Raw genomic sequence first — 17,653 nt, forward strand, 5'->3', positions numbered from 1 at the left:
TATATGACTCTATTTGATAAATTGGTGGAATTATTGTTTACCATCTTCAATTTTGGATTGTGGAAAATAAAAAAGGTTGAAACTTTACAAAAGGGTAAAAACAGTTGAAAATATGATATTATATTATGATGGTCACAAGATTGATAGATTCATATATAAAGCTCACAATGAAATTCATATACAAAATTAAATAATATTAAGAAAAAGTAAAATTAGTATTGAACATTACAAGAAAAAAAAATAGAAAATTACTAATGGACAAAAGTTGTTGGTAATAGCAAAATTTTGTTGGTAAAATAATTTTTTTTTATATAAAAATGATATTAAAAAATCTCAATAAAATGTTTGTTGGTAAATTTTATCAACAAATAGAAAAAAATTCATTGACAATTACCAATGGCCAAAATCCCAATAATAATTATTCGTCGCTAAATACCAACAATCATAAATATGTCGATAATTGTCACAATTTGGTTATTCTTTTTCTTCTTCCTCTTTTTATTTTTATTTTTTTGCTTCTTTCTCCTCATCCTCTCTCCCATCTCCTTATCTCCTTTCCCTAGTTTTCCTTCTCTCCTCATTTGCCTAATCCTCCTTTAATTCCTCCTCCTTATTCTTTTTCTCATCCATCTCCAATTTTTTTATAAGACATATTTCATTGGATTTGCATGGGGAATTTGACACCCATTTTATCGATAAATTGTTTAAAAGAAATTCAATTATCGACACATTTAATTACCAGAAAATGTTTAAAGTCCAAAAGTCATAACTGTGGTGCCAATTTTACCATTGAAATGTATTTCTGAATTATTAAAACATACAATGACAAACAAATTTTACAAACGATTCATTTAACTACTCATGTGTATTACTGAAAAAATGTATTACAGACAAATCCATTATTAAAAGAAATATTTATCGATAATAAAAATTCTAAATTACTAAAGGATGATATTGACATATTGATTATTTACAAAAATTATTTCTCTGTAATAAAGATTCTAATTTATTAATGAATTTTACGAAATGATCAATTATCGATGAAAAATTTCATTGGTAATAAAAATTATGTCACTAAAAAAAATTTAGTAATTATAAAATTTCTTGTAATGGAAGTTATTTGTAAAATCATTAATGAATGGTGTGTTGAGAATCCAAGTGTAACTCAAAGTCCCACATTAGATAGAAATAAGAAAGTAGAGCACTATATAAAGATGAAAGACCCATTAACCCATTGCCTTAAGGTTTTGGTTAGAGGGTAGAGAGTGGTTTCAATCCTTTATATAGTTGGGCTCAGACATTATTGGTGTTTATGTAACCCACTGGTAATCTCTTCCTCGATAGACCCAACATGGTGGGATATTTAACTCCATGTACGTAAACCTAATTTTAAACATGATTTTGAAGTGAAAGAGAAGTTGTATATATATCATAGAAGATTGACTAAGGAATGTTGCAACCAGAAAAAAAATTGCAACTTTTTATTTTCATCATCTTATTTTCTATGGAAAATGAAAGGATTGTAGGAAAGAAATGTTTATGGAGGACGATGGTTTACATTTGAGGATAAAACTATGAAATTAAAGAGATTTATTATCATAGTTCTTTTGTGTTGGAGCAAATTAGATCTTATATGGTAATTTAAATTTATATAATTACTTATGATTTTTAAGTTTATTTGTTTTATGTATTTACTAAAGTTTCCTATTCTATTATTGATTGATAGAAAGAGAATAAATTATTGTTACTACAAAAAGTAAATGATTTGGTTTATATAGTATATAACTTGAAGTTAAAAAGTAAATAAATTAAAAAAATTGTTGCTCCCCCATTGAGTTTGAAAATGAATAGAGAGCTCAAGAGAGAGATAATGTTGTTAAGGTTGAACAAGCTTAAGGTGAATATGGTAGTAAAATTGCTAACTTAGTTGATGAAGTAAGAGATCCAAGTTTAAATGTAATTAAACTGGAAAATATAGCTTTTTTTATCAATATTGAAGAATAATTTTCATCTAGGAAAGAATTTGATGGTGATAAGCAATATAATGAAGATGAAAATGGAGATGATTTCATCTAAGATTGTACAGAAGACCTAATATTTGTTTTTTCTAGCTATTTAATTTTTATCACTTTAACAATTTATGTCTTGCAGTTATATGGACTTATTCATTTGGTGTAGCTAGTTTGAATTGTGTAATAGTAGGTGTAATAAGTTTGGAAATAATGAATGCTTTATACAGAGATGAACAATATATGATGAGGTAAGCACAACTGAAGGATAAGAATTCAAGATATTGTTTAAGTCATATGGTGGGAGGGTAAGTAAATTGTTGAGGGACTTATATGATGAGGTAAGCACAACTGAAGGATAAGAATTCAAGATATTGTTTAAGTCATATGGTGGGAGGGTAGGTAAATTGTTGAGGGACCTGATTGTTGTTGAAAAACATAACTTATATGGTCTCTTTATAGGAATTTTAACTTAATTTAAATCATGAAGGTTAAGTGTTTTTTATTATGATGGCTTGTTGTTAACTCTTTGACAAGCGTATCAAATTGTTTTAAGTAATAAACCGGTAAGACCGAATATCGTATTCCAAGAGACTCGTATAACACTTTACAATCGTATAATTATCTAACTAATTTAGACTAAAGAATGATTCCATTTAATGTGAATTCAGTTTAATGAAAATAAACATTATGCATAAATGGTAAATTGAACTTCTTGAGGTTAAAACACTTAGAAATGAAATGATTGAATATGATATGGAATGGGAATGTTGGAGAATGATTTCACCTATTACACTCTCATGCAAATGCACATCACTTCTTCTTCATTTAATTGCTAAAATCAACCTACTACGTTACTCAAACCCAATCACTTGGTAGAGAGAGCCTAAATTTACTTATTAAATCCCAATCCTTGGTAACCTAATCAGTTCATCTGCATTAAGAAAAAAGGTTTAAGACAACTAAACGTTAAAGCTCTATCCTTAGACACAATTTCCCTTAGGTGTTTAGTCTAGTTCAAGGTTCACACAACATTTTCCACCATTAAGCAAACCAAAGAATCATGTTATGGTTGATCAAGTCACAACAAGCTTTAAGCAAAGGAAATAAACACTAGAAAATAATGAAAGAAGCTTGTATTCATTCAAAACAAGTGCATTTACAAGAGAGTTTCATAGTTTACATCATTTCTCAACAAAAAGAACTTAGCTCTCCATAGTCATGGAGAGCTTAAGCTTACAATGGAAGAAAATGGAAGAGATGGAGACCCAAGGAGGAAGAATGGAGAGTTCCCGTTGCTTAAAACCAGCTCCCAAACATCCAAAAACGTGTTTTCATCCTTCAACGGCTAAGAAGATGGCACCCTCGTTGCATGAAAGCCTTAAATAGGTCTAGGGTGCCATGTCAGCAAAAGTCGCGCCCAGCCCCCCTCTTCTAGGGCGTCCAGGCGCAAAGGTTGTTCAAGAACAGCGAGCCAAAGGGAGCCCAACCCCTTTTTAGGGTGCCCAGGCACCAAGTTTTGGGTGAATCAGCGAAGCAAAGGGCGCCCAAGCGCCAAGTTTTGGCTGGATCTGCGAATTGAAGGGGCCCAGCCCCCTTCTGGGGTGCCCAGGCGTGAACTCTGCAGTGATCCTTCAAGAACTCTTGCTTTTGTAGCTCTACCTAGGCTCCCACTCTTGATAGTTTGGATGTTCTTCCAAAGCACACACAAATTGCCTATAAAACTTGAGGAATTAGTGATTAAAACTCCTATGTATAACCTAAGCTAAACCTATTCACAAAGTTAGATAAAAGGGAGGATTAAGCATGTTTCAAGCTTCACAGGTAATGGTAAGAATTACCGTTATCACTTGTGCATCCTTTTTGAACATATTTTTCTTATTCGAAGAAATATTAGAATTAAAAAATTGTAATTAGTAAGTGTTGGGTACAAACAAAGTCCTACATTGGATAAAAATAAGAAATGGACATAAGTTTATATACACATGATTTACCTCCATTAGTAAGAGGTCTTTTGGAGTGGTATCAAAAGCTAATCCATGAAGCTTTGATCCAAAGCGGAAAATATCTTACCAGTAAGGGAGGTGGAGGTGGAGAGCATTTCCTTACTTTTATATTTTAATAAACAAATTTTACATAACCTACTTGTAATTAAAGGTGGAGTTGGTCCGACAACTAGTGTTAAAAGTAAACATATCTTTTCTTATTATTGTTGTAAGTCAACACTTGGATATGGAATTAGGAATGGAGAAGTTAAATGGCAGGAAGAACTAGTCGTAGAATATAGGGTTAAATATGTTTTTAGTTCCTATACTTTGGGGCGATTTTGGTTTTAGTCCCTCTTTCAAACTAAGGTACAATTTAGTCCTTCAACTTTAGAAAACTCTGGTTTTAGTCTTTTTTACCAATTTTTTTTAATTTTATTTGTTGTTTCAAATGCGTTTCTCAACTAACATTAAAGCAAAAATATGTCAAACAGTGTAAACAATCCAAATGCTATAATAAAACGTGCTTGAAACAACAAATAAAGTTAAAAAAATTTGGTAAAAAGGACTAAAACCAGAGTTTTCTAAAGTTGAAGGACTAAATTATACCTTAGTTTGAAAGAGGGATTAAAACCAAAATCGTCCCGAAATATAGAGACTAAAAACATATTTAACCCTAGAATATATAATCTTTTAAATAGGTGATGGATAGGAAAAGAAGATGAAAGAAAAAGAAAACTTACGAAAACAATATCAACCATCATATTAAAAAATAGTAAATCCAACGGTCGTAAAATTATTTCCCGTGATGTCTCTCACCCTCGCCTTGTCCTTTCACTACATTGCATGATTATAACTTATTTCTACTATTTACTATGTTATTACGTTGTAAGTATAAATTCTCTTTACAATTGCGACTTGTAATAATAAAGTTTTGCTCCTTTCTAAAAGAGATTTATTACAATTTCTCTTCAAGCTCTTACGGAAAACATATACAAATTATAAATCATGGATTATCTCACAATATATGAGTGGCATATATAACTAAGGTGTATAGTATATATATTCAGTCAAATTAGCCTATAGGAAAATTATATCTTAAAAAAAGAAAGCATACTCTCTTTGAAATCTAGTGATAAATCTGATTAGTTATATATTCACAATATCATAGATTAACAAATAATTTTGGAATAATATACTTTAATTGATTAAAAAAAAGTTAAAATCTTGTTATATTTGAGTCTTTTTGTTATTGTTCCTATGGTTAGCTTTGAAAAAAGTATTTGTCAAACATGACATTGGAGAAAGGAAATTGTTGAGTCTATGAGAATAGCCGTTTTTTTAATGTATTTTTGAGTGTGGAAAGGGAGACAGAAAAGAAGGGAGTTTTGTTTTGAAGTAACCTAATCAATGGAATGCAAGGGCAAGCATGTAGTAGTTGATTGACATGACAACTCCACTACTTCTAATTTTGACTATCTTTCAATTCACAACCAAGTGAACAACTTGTATTCGAATATCACCTTGTGCTTACCATAGAAATTCATAAATAGCTAGATAATATTATATACGCTTATATATAAATTAAATAATTATATATATTTATATATATAATAATCTAAGTGACATGGTGTTCTTTTGATAAGTTTTTATGAGTATGAGCTCATAAAGTCCAAGATTAAGAATTATGATTTTAGATTTAAATAACTTTGTCTAATAAAAAAATATTATTTTGGTATTTTTATTATGTTGTTGCGAAAAGTTCAATGTAGTGATCGTGCACGGATATTTTTGTTATTTGTGGGAGATTTTGTACATTTTCAACCTACGTAAAGTTTTGTTAAACAATTGGTTTATTTATTTTAGAGATGTTAAAACGGGTAATCCAGTCTGATCCAACCCGATCTATCATGGATTCAATCTGGGTTCAATCCGAATAAACCCGGTTTTAAACGAATTGAGTCAAAATTGACTCACATTAAAATTTTTACATTTTTTTTTAACTCAACCTGATTCAAATTCATGATGAACCGAGTTGATTTCTAACTCATTTTGATGACACTAAATTTTTCTCTCACTTTCGTGCCGCTACAAATTAATGTTTTTTATTATCTCTTTTTCGAGAACATAAGTTTTTGTTCTTGCTATATTCAAAATATATCATCGGGCGCTATTAGCACCGGTCCAAACAACGTAAAGCCGCCACAAACGTAAGATATAAAGCATTACATCAATTAGGTCGACGCGATGGTATGGAGGAAAAAAATTAACCAAAAATGTAAAATATTGGAAAGAAAGAACATAATAATCATATTAATTTAATATTAATAGTATTACGAGTAACGTCGGTTTGGCCTACGCAAAAACATATAAAAAGTCAAAATAAAAGAATAAATATATTTTTATTTTAAGTTGACTTCAAAAAATTATGTTTACTCCCAGTATTGGCTTGGTCGACGCAAAATTTAAATTTAGTCTTGTGTGCATTTCGTTTAAGTTTTCACTTTCCCAATTTACGTTCATTTTTAGTCCAAAATATAATTACAAAAAAAAAAAAAAAATCTAAGAAATGCATTTCACTTAGATATGGCAAATGATTTTTGAAATTTTTTCTACAACTATCTTAATTTCAATATAAATAACCAAAGTACTCGTGACAATTTTGGCAAGTTCAAGTTTTCAGTAGGAAATCATTGTCATTGAAATATTTTATAGAAATCATTATTTTACAATCTCTAAGATAATTATCATAAAAATTAACAAGCTTACCATACATATTTATCTGTGATTAGATTAAAGTAGAAAAACCTTTTGACATTATCATTACATATATTATTTACTCGTAATTGATATAGGAAAAAAAAGTTAGAGTTGGAGTGTAGAACTTAACATGAGCTTAATCAAGCCATACAGTTTGAAAGCAACCTCTTTTGTAAATATCATTGGTTCTTGCAACTCTCATTATCAGACTTAACACTTAATTTGTTCATGAAAAAAGGAAATCAACAACTTATCACTTAATTTGTTCATTATATAATTGCTAGCTTGGTTTAGAATTATCAATTTGACACATAAATTTGGTGGTTCTGTGTGTTGAAGCAAACAAAAACGCATATATAACAGAAAAATGAAGTCTATGTGTTCACAAATCTGCAGTTCTTCCTAACTTCTCCAGTGATGAAGCTTTCCGAGTTTGTTATATTTCCCATTTTCACCATTGACTCTGAGAACTGTTGGAAGAAAGCCAGAGGATCTGCTGCATACTTCTTCACAAGCTCTCTAGTTTCAATACCAAACAAACTTGAGTACATTTCTTGGTCTGAGTTGAGAACTCCCTCCCCATTTAGCAGTAACTGGTAGAAAGAATTATCAAACAGATTAGGTGTCAAATAGTCCATCGCAGTTATGTTGTTGTCTCCTCCCCCAACAGCTGGACAAACAGATCTCAGGTTGCTGAGGTGACTCTCAGAAATTGGATTTTTCAATGGTGTTGTGTCAAAGCCTCCATAAATTCTTGACCTGAAATTCTTACACTGTGCCATGCCAATGGTGTGGGCTCCTGCAGGATTAGTTATCAGAAAATGTGGTATGAAGAAAGTGCTTAGTACATCTAGGAATCTTTTGAGAAGTAGGGAAGATGAGGTGGTAGATCACAATTATGGTCTACCACTCATCAAACTCATATCTCCAAATGCATGTTAATTCTTCACTAGACGATGATAAAATCAATTTATAATTTATAATATTGTGAGTGCAAACTTCATCATACATGTTGGTTTTGTAGAATTGAATTAGACTTAAAGTCTATTTCTTAATCATGAGTTTAAATCTATGTTAACGAGATTTGTTATTTGTTTAGCTTACTGTGTCATCTGCTATCGAAAGATTTATCATTTGTTAGACGTATTCTATCGACTACTATTAGATTACCTATTAATGTTTAGCGGAACTTGAGATTTATATGTCTCAACATGAGGGAATGTGTTAGAAATTCTATATTAATTAAAAATAAGGTTAATTTACAATATATAATTGAGTGCAAATTTTATCTTACAAGCCTATTTTGTGAGGTTAAGTTTAAAATCTATTTTTTAACCAAAATTAAAATCAGCAAATAACTTTTTAAAAGATTAAACCAGAAAATTGTTATATTTAAAAGAGATAAAAGTAGAGAAATATTCAAAGTTTTATTCCATTCATAGGAAATATAATATACCTGCAAGGGCTACCATATCAGTCACCGATAGACCTTGGTAAAGAAACTTGGCAATGATAGAGAGAAGGGTCTCCTCTGGAGTGGGAAGATTGGTGTTGGCAAGATCAAAATTTGCAGTGACAGAATCCTTCCTTCCCACAGGAACATCCCAGTATGGCCCCCCTACCTACAACAGATCAGAGGAAAGAGGCATCTGCATAAATAATTCTACTAACTTGTATGCAGAAAATTAAATATTAAAATCAATGAAAAATATTTGATAAAATATAGAAGCAAGCAGTTTTTCTTTTACCAGAATCACAGCATCTCTGGCTGCAATTGTGAGAATATCAGCGCAAGAAACAACTCCAGGGCACTCTGATTCAACCATGTTTTTTATTCTATCAACGATTGCCGAGCCTTTCAAAGAGTTGATGTTGTTAGCTGCCTTTTTCTCACCTTTAAGTGTGACTGTATCATCAAGCAAAATGGATCCATCGCATCCCTGACCCCATCAAGATTATGACTTCTAGTTATTGTGTATATGTTTCTCATTCAATTCATATGATAGGACAAAACTTACACAACTCTATAGCTCTTGTTTGTGCTATCCATTAATTAGAATTGGATTTTTACCTTATTACAATGCCAAATAAAAGTTTACATTATGCATATTACTAAAGAAATTTTTTAATTCTAAATGGAGAGCAACACATACAATAGTTATTGAATTGTATATAAGTAATCTTTTGGTTTCCTCAAAATGAAACTATAGAACTATTACAAGTATCATAATTACTTACGACTTGTACAGATATGGCTAAGTGATAGGAAGATGTGAGAAACCTGAACAAAGCAGTCATGGAAGTGTAGCCGGACTATCTTTGCTGCATTGCGGGGATCAGAAAGAACTGCACATTCCATTTCCTTCCTGACAATATCAAACACAGTGGGGCAAGTTGATGCATAGTAATCCAGTGTCAGAGGAGGGTCACTTGCATGCAATCTGGTGGCACCAAGAAAGCCTAAGATAAGAACAACATGCAGAAGGGATTTTGAAGTAAAGGAAGGATCCATTGTTACTGCTTTAACTTTGAAGAAAAGAAGGGTGGGAGAGATAGGTGAGAATGATGAGTATATATAAGGTGTTTGAAGTAGAGTGTTGCATCTTGTTCCTTCATTGGCTACTTGAGTGTTTAGAAAATATGTTTGTAAGAGTCAATAGAAGATGCAACTAATATGATTAAGTTGGTGGGTGTTCTTAAACTAAAAGTAACATTCCCCGTTCAGAAGTCACCAAACAAAACTAATAACAGCTAATCTTATTATCTTTGCAGTTTTTATATATAGTGTCAATTTGCACGTTTGGCTTTCTCGTTGTTTCTTCCAAGAATGAGATTGCATTTGGACTTTGTCAAATTCCTTGTTTTACAAAGGAAAGGAAAACATCTTACAACTTATGTCATCAAGTACACGATTATAGGTATCTTTAACTATAAGAATAGATGCCAAATATCACCAAAATTATCGTCCATATTGACTTTATCCAATTTAACGATCAGTAGAAGATTGTATACAAACCCAATAAAGAAAATGCAAGTAAATCAATCGGATTCAAGCAACATTGAGATTGTTGCTTCAGAACACGTGTCCAATTTTCAATAATTAATGAAAAATATTTTACTTTTCATGATAGAAATTTAATATGAAATTTAGACGTACTTTCAATTCTGATCCCTAACAGGATCTACTTCTCTTGACAAGACAATTTAGTCAGTAATATCATGCATCCTAAGCATTATCTGCAAGAAAAACTTCACTGTAACAAAGGAACAATAGCAAACTCTCCCCACGGGTATATAATTAAAGAAATTTGAATTAAATAAATTATGGATCGATCCAGAAGATTTCATATTATTTAAAAAAAAAAACTTAATGCAAGAATTTCGTAAAAATTTTCTTTTTATATATTCTTTACTTAATGTAAACTTCTACTATTAACCGACATTTGTATATTGATTGAATACAAGTTAATAACTCCGTCCTCCATAGCTACCATCATTCAAACACAAATTCAGATTAGTTACTAACATCTACAGCTTGTAAAGCATCTTTCGAGGGAAAACTAAATGAAATTACACTAGCTATGCCTCCGAGTCTCCTACTACTTGTACTCAAGGTTTTAAATTGTAGCGGTCAAATTTCAGTCACAGTTATGCAAAAGCTGTCGATTCTTCTTGCAAAACCAGACAACACAGAAACACAAACCTAAAGTCATGAAACCAAGAAACAACACACAGACTGGTAAAAGGGGAATTTCCAACAGATATATATCTTTAAGCCAGTGTTTCAATTGAATTATTGTGATCAAGATCATGGATTTCTTACAACAGAACCTTTCTCCTTGGCTTATGTTCCTTTTATCTTTCATTCTTCAGAAAATAATTCCAAGAACATCAAGCCTTTTCTTTGTTGCTCACACTCACAGTCTCCCTGTTCACTTCTCTAATTTTCCACTATAAGAGTTTCAGTATACTTGCACAAGGTGGTTTTGTATATATCTTGCATAATGATGACACACATAATTATATACTATATAGACCTATACATGCCTCGCTACATGTGTACCATTCATCTGAAATCTTTCAGCTCTATGGCTAGTAACTAATTAACTAACTTAAAACTTATGGAGACACACTTTACACAGACCACAGTCGCAATTACATCAAGGCCATTACAGACCAATTAAAACTTTGCTTAAGATCAAGGATCAAAACTATTTTTTCATCATGCAACCATGCAATTCAAACAAGCACTAACATAGGAGCCTATTGGGTCTTTCCAGAAATGATTCACAAAAGAGACACTAACAATGAAATGAGTTAAATCCATATAAGAGACTTTCCATCATTTCATCTCCAAATCTTAAGACAATAGATTTACGTGTCTTCTTCTTTATAAGGTACTCAACTTTTTCATCTCTACCTAATCAGATACTAGACACTTGAACTCTAAAAAAAGTATTATTCAAGCAATTGACCACACAAGTTAAAATTAGCACTAATCCAATGAGAAAGAGATTAATCCTTGATGGTGGATTTTAATTACATGGAATCCACAGCACTAAGAGATCATATATTTCAGGGAATCAATTGCAAGAACATCGGCAACTAACGCATTTTAGACGGCATCAACCATTTTAAAAATGCATAGACAAAAAGATATAATCAGCCAATACAAATAAACCAAAATACTGCAAAATTTGCAATCCATGGTCATCCCAAGAGTAAATCAACACAGCCATGACATCAGACACAATCTAAAATATATTTCAGTGTAAAATCTTAGGCCAAAATCAATATACCAAGCTACTAACCATAACAGCACAAGTTAACCAAAATAATCAAACACAAATGAATTAGTCCTAGTGGATGAAAACATTCACATAATAAAGCAGAAATCAAATATACAACTCAGAATGCAAAACCCTATCCTTGCTCCTACCAAATTTAAAAACGTCTTCATCACTCAAATCAAAATCAAATCCCTGCAACACGCGGCGCTGAAGTAAACCTTTAATCAACGACACCACAGAGGCGTCGAACTGAGGCCACGAAACACACAGGCTCGCTCTCACGTTCGTCACCTGGCACCGTGCGAGAATGGCAGCGCCCAGCCCGTCAACAACGCTTCCGGAAGGATAATACTCCAAATCCGGCAGGAGCTTCTCTCCGCCGCTTCTCTTTCTCTCAGCGGCGGTGTCCAGCTTAAACGCCACGGCCTCATCGGAGGATAGCTTGCCGCGGAAGTTGCGCGACTCGAGGGAGTCAAGGATGAGGACGGAGTCGGGGCGGATGCGGCCGTCGAGGAGGGCCTTGGCGACGGCGTAGGCGCGGGAAGCGGGGACCGGGAACGGGATGGCGGCGAGGAGGGCGGAGGGGGAAAGGGGGAGAATTTGGGCGGCATGATCGGGGAGAGAGAGGGAGAGTTCAGGGAGGAGGAGTGAGGCGGCGGGAGAGACGGTGCGGAGGCGGTGGAAGAGGGCGACAGAGGAAGGGGAGAGGGCGACGATGAGGAGGGAGGGTTTGAGGGGTTGGGGTTGTTGGGTATAGGGGAAGATGAGGAAAGGTAAAGGAAGGGGTGGCGATGGAGTTGTGAAGATGTTTAGGTCTTCTTCCAAGAACCTTGAAGGTCCTGCTGCTTCTGTTATCACATCTTCCATTTTCTCTTACAGATTTCCTTTTGCTTCTTCTAAGTGTTTGTGTTTATGCTCAAGAGGCTTCCATCAAGGTATCATTTGCTTTACTTATTGTTTCTTGTAAGAAAAAAATAATCTTTTAATACAAAATTTTTATGTAATTCTTTAAATAATAATCAATTTTAGTGCTAGAAAATAATTAGATATTAGAGTAACTAATTTAGATATAGTTTATAAATTAAAATCATTGGTAACTAAAATGATTTTAAAAAAATATAACTAGTCTTTAAATTAGTAATTAAAATAGTTTTTCATTATGAATTAGTTTATAAATAATCACTAATTTTAACTACTAAATCATTGACTGTTAAATGATTGATTTCTATATTGATCTCTAATTAAAAAAAATGGTTTCTAAAGATAATTTTTGTCATTATTTAAGAATTTTTTTTACAGTATCACAATTAATAAATAATAAACAAATATTTATAACTTGTAACTAGTACATAAATTCCTTCCTAACTACCTCCTTTATCTCTTTAGAAGATTAAAAAAAATTAATCAGTCACTTTGGCTTGCCACCAACAGGAGTATTCATGTTACAATTTGGTTCATTTTTTTTTTGTTAAAATTACATTTGAACCAAACCTAAAGGTTACATGTGATTCATTTTGGTCCAATTTGAAAAACTTTGAACTATATCAAACCAATTTTTGTTTGATTTACATCGGTTTTATGGTTTTATGTATAATTTTGTGTTAGTATATCATGATAACTAATTTCACTTAGTGTTTCATTATAATTAAACATTTGTCCTATTTGGCATTATGATTGTATTAAAATAATTTATTTATCTATAGTAACAACTTTTTTTGTTATCACCAAATGAACTAGAATAAAATATAAAAATATAAAGGATGTTTACACTTTTACAACAAAGGACAAAAGAATACAAGTGGTTATGTTATTATACACTTTGATATAAATAATAGATAACCTTAAGATCTATCAATGTGAAAAATAGGTCAAGAAAAAGAAAAAGAGATTATTGAATTGTGTTTCAAATTTTTTACAATTTTTACAATGTATTAGTCAGACAATATTTTTAAGACTAAGACAATTTATCAAAATAGTATTTTCCAAAAGTTAGTATGTATATAGTGTGGAATAACAATATGCAATGAGTAAAGATCAAGGATTTTTTTATGGTTCGTCGGATAATATAAACTATATTCAATTCTTAATCAAATTGATTGAGTTTCATTTTATAGATTGCAATCACAAGTTACAAATTGGGTATTATTTGAAACACAATCGCTTTTTTTTTAAAACCCAAGTATTATTCAAATACTTAGTCACTCATGACTAAAAATCTGAGTATTGTTTGGAAGGATGATGTGGACATATTGATTAAGCTAAAACTCTTAACAACCATGAAGCCTAAACATAAGCCAAATGGAAGCCTAAGACTCAATACAAGACTTAGGAAGTTCCATGAAAAGGGTAAGAACTAAATTGATTTTAAAGCTTTTCAAAAGATGGTGACTAATTTAATGGAGGTGAAAATACATTATAGGGTCCAACATGTGAAGGTCCAAGTGAAGGAGGTATTACTCAGATGTATTGTTTGCTTGCTTGTAATGAGACTAAGGCCTAATTGTTAGACTTTGAATAAAAGATCAAAAAAACTTTATTATTATTTTTTTGAAAAATGGGTATAAATATTTTGAATCATGTTTTGAGCTATCATTTAAGATGAGAAAACTCTTCTTTAGGGTTTTTCGATGAACCATTTGATTTTATCAATAATTTCCTAATTCTTGTAGTTATCCTAAAAGTTTATCAAATCTTGTTGCTTGTGATATCTACTTTTATGTATTTTTCGTTTAACCACGATTCAGCATGTCAAAATTTATATTTTCCAATTTTGCACATTTTAGGGTCCATACGTGATAACATCATTCTCTAAGTTTCATATTTGTTCATATAATTTCATTGGTAGCCCAAGTTATGTACACGCCTTAGTCGGTTTGAAACTCATTACGGTTAAGAATAATCCTCACCACTTGATCAATGTCTTTCCTAAAACAAAATATCATAATGACCTCGCTTGTTTCTCATCAAATGCAATCGCTCTTGGTTAATCTATTAGAATTTATGAAGCATGTACCAATAATTAAGAACAATAAACCATTACAATTGAGCAGTTCCCAATACCCCTTAGAACAGTAAAGCGAAAATGTACTTGAAGGATTGGACATTGGAAACAATTAATAAGCAACATGAATTGGTCTTTGATCTTCTTTCTATAGCGTAGCTTTAGTTCCCTCTGTATTTTCTCTTCTGATGGAGATAAAGTGAAAGAAAACATAATCATACACGTGCTCAAAGATAAGGACCATAACCCTTTTATGTTGTTAGCATAAGGCTAAAGAGCAGAAATTTTGATGATGTCTCAAAGTCAAGTCTCGAGTGCTCTTATTACAGGAAGATCTTCATAAAGACTTGTTTTTATATTAAAGCTTTTGTAATTTAGTATATTAATGTATAAGATGTGGTTTATATTTAATTTTGTGTATTAGGTTGCATTAAAAATCGTTTTGAATCAGAAAACCTCATTTTATATTCAAGATAATCGATTACCACTTATGATAATCGATTATATATAATCAATTATGACTTTCCATAATCGATTATCACGAGTAATTATGATATTTTTCAAGAAAGTTTTTGACCGTTGTGCATTCATTGATGCATAATCGATTACAATATTTGGATAATCGATTATTACACGTTAAACAGCTGACAACGGATTTTTGGAGGTATCCTTGAATGAGATCAATATAAATTTGATTAGGACTTTCATTCTAACATATAATATACGAAATAAGTGTATTTCAAAATTCTTATCTACTGTGTGCGGAGATAAGTGTTCTAGGGTTTGTGTAGCCCTTGTGTTATGGCTTTGAGAACTTGGTGTGTTGGCATAGAGCGAGAACTTTCACTAGGAGTGTGATTGAGTATTGTTGTTGTTGTTGAGTTGAAAGTCTGTCATCCTTTGTGAAGATTCAAAAGAGGTATTCATCCTTTGTGAAGATTCAAAGGAGGTGGTCATCCTTCGTGAAGCATTCGGAGGAGGTGTTCATTTCTTGTGGGTTTTAAGGGAAGTGAGTTTCATCTCTTGGGGTAATAAGAGATATGTTTTAACCTTGAACTGTTTTATTTTCTTTGTGATTGTAACAGTTTGTTGGTTTGTGCTAATGCAGCATTAATTCTTGGTTGAGATTAACAACTGGACGTAAGATTTATGTGATCTGAACCAATATAAAAATTACATGTGCAATTTTCCCTCTTCCTTACTCTTTAATTTGTTTAAATTGTTTTAAGGAATTTTTATATTTACGAGAAAATTATTAAAAGAACGATTTACGATAAGAAATCAATTCACCCCCTCTTAGTTTGTTGAACGCACTAACCTTTCTGATAATTGGTATCATAGCTTGATTTGATAGTAATTCAAAATGGTGGGGCAACATTAAACCTTTGTTGAGGGTGCCTTTATCAATAGACCTTCATTATTTACTAGAGCAAAACGATGCTTGTTGGAAAGTGAGAATGAAAATTTTCATGGAATCTATTGATAGTGAGATTTGGGAAACAGTCACAAATGGTCCTTTTGTTCCTACTGCATATATTAACAAATTGAAGGAACCTAAACCGCGAGAACAATGGAATGTTGAAGAGAGAAGACCCAAACATGATGTTAAGATTTGTAACTTTATATCATCTGATATAATTGATGATGAGTTATGAAGGATCCCAACTTGTAAAAATGCTCAAGAAATGTGGGAGATGTTGAGAGTCACCCATGAAGGAACTGATGATGTTAGAAGAGCCAAAAGAAATACTTTAATCCAATAGAATGAGATATTCTGCATGAAGCATGGAGAAACTATTGTAGACGTTCATAAGCACTTCATGCATATAGTGAATCATCTCATTGGATTAGGTAAGTTCTTTGAAAATAATGAATTAAATATCAAAATTCTTAAATCTTTGGATAGGATTTGGCAACCAAAAGTAACTGCCATCAATGAGTCACAAAATCTTAACACCATGTCAATGGCTACATTGTTTGGTAAGTTGAGAGAACATGAATTGGATCTTGGAAGATTGAGCAAGGATGAAGAAAATGGTAAGAAAAAGACCTTGGCATTCAAATAAGAGATTAATAAAAATCTTAAAGAAGATGACTCTGAAGAAGATGAAGAAGATATGGGTCTCTTGGTTAAGAAATTTAATAAGTTCATGAAGTTCAAAGGAATAAGAAGATTCAAAGGAAAAAAGAAGGAAACAAGTAAATCTTCACCAAATTATCATTGTTATGATTGCGGAGAAAAATGACACATGAAGGCAGATTCTCCAAACCCAAAGAATGGTGAAGAAAGAGGCGAAAAGATGTTTTTCAAGAAGAAGGCATATATTGCTTGGGAGGAAGATAATAATTCTACAACAAGCTCAAGCGACACTAATGAGCAAGCCAACATATGTTTGATGAGTGATGATGACATATCTGAAAATCAAGTAAGTATCTCTAGCGATTCTGAAAATTCAAACTATACTAAGAGTGAATTACTTGACACATATAAAGAATTATTATTTGAATTAGAGAAATTAGATAAGGGTCATAAAAAATTAAAGAAGGAATTTAAAGAATTAAAATTAACTCATGAAAAATTCTTGAAGAAAATAAGGATATGAAAAATAAAATTTTATATTATGAAAAAAGTAAATATACTAAAATTGAAAAGAATGTGTTTCTTGTTTAAATAAAAAGATGCTTCTAAATAAAACAACTCAACGCTGAATGTAGTATAATTCAAAAATTAAACAAGTTGTTAAACATATTTCTAAAAATAATTATAATTACTATGGTTACAATTATAGGAATAAAATTAAAAATGTTCCTAAAAATAACTATAATTATTATAATTATAATTATAAAAATAAAGTCAATTATGTGACAAGGCTTCAAGGTATCATTCGAACCCAATTATTGCACTATCCATGAAAAAGGTTCTTCTGAAGTTGCTTTGAAAGGTATTAGACATGCAAATATGTATTTAATTGATTTGGAAAATGTCTCAAATAAAAATATTTCATGTTTAGTAGTAAAAGAAGAAAATCCATGGTGTAGTAGAGGGGATCGGTGGGACCGACCGGCAAGACGGGAGGGGTGGAATCCGTTCGCCGGGAGGACCGGTCG

General features: G+C 31.8%; 1 protein-coding gene across 3 annotated transcripts; it reads right to left on the reverse strand.

The window, feature by feature from the left end:
- Nucleotides 1-7,004: 7,004 nt before the first annotated feature.
- On the reverse strand, nucleotides 7,005-12,484 carry LOC106755305 (peroxidase 11). Of its 3 annotated transcripts, none has more exons than XM_014637425.2 (5): nucleotides 11,694-12,484; nucleotides 9,036-9,214; nucleotides 8,503-8,694; nucleotides 8,211-8,376; nucleotides 7,005-7,553 (listed from the first exon to the last, which is right to left on the reverse strand). In XM_014637425.2, the coding sequence occupies exons 1-5, from the start codon at nucleotides 12,409-12,411 to the stop codon at nucleotides 7,129-7,131; spliced, it is 1,680 nt and encodes a 559-aa protein (XP_014492911.2). In that variant the 5' UTR covers nucleotides 12,412-12,484; the 3' UTR covers nucleotides 7,005-7,128. The 3 variants fall into 3 exon arrangements, with proteins under 3 accessions (XP_014492911.2, XP_022633930.1, XP_022633929.1); XM_022778209.1 differs by having other exon boundaries at nucleotides 8,503-8,609; nucleotides 8,993-9,214; XM_022778208.1 differs by having other exon boundaries at nucleotides 8,503-8,660; nucleotides 8,993-9,214.
- Between the last annotated feature and the right edge of the window lie 5,169 nt (nucleotides 12,485-17,653).

The sequence above is a fragment of the Vigna radiata genome, unplaced genomic scaffold, assembly GCF_000741045.1.
Source record: "Vigna radiata var. radiata cultivar VC1973A unplaced genomic scaffold, Vradiata_ver6 scaffold_100, whole genome shotgun sequence".
Classification (NCBI taxonomy): domain Eukaryota; kingdom Viridiplantae; phylum Streptophyta; class Magnoliopsida; order Fabales; family Fabaceae; genus Vigna; species Vigna radiata.

What these genes read in the sequence shown, in the direction of transcription:
- LOC106755305 (XM_022778208.1), bottom strand. Translation starts at nt 12,411, where the DNA reads ATGGAAGATGTGATAACAGAAGCAGCAGGACCTTCAAGGTTCTTGGAA. An exon ending in TAGCCATATCTGTACAAGTC is followed by an intron (nt 8,661 to 8,992) that starts GTAAGTAATTAT and finishes TTGATGATACAG; the next exon opens with TCACACTTAAAGGTGAGAAA. An exon ending in CCAGAGATGCTGTGATTCTG is followed by an intron (nt 8,377 to 8,502) that starts GTAAAAGAAAAA and finishes GATCTGTTGTAG; the next exon opens with GTAGGGGGGCCATACTGGGA.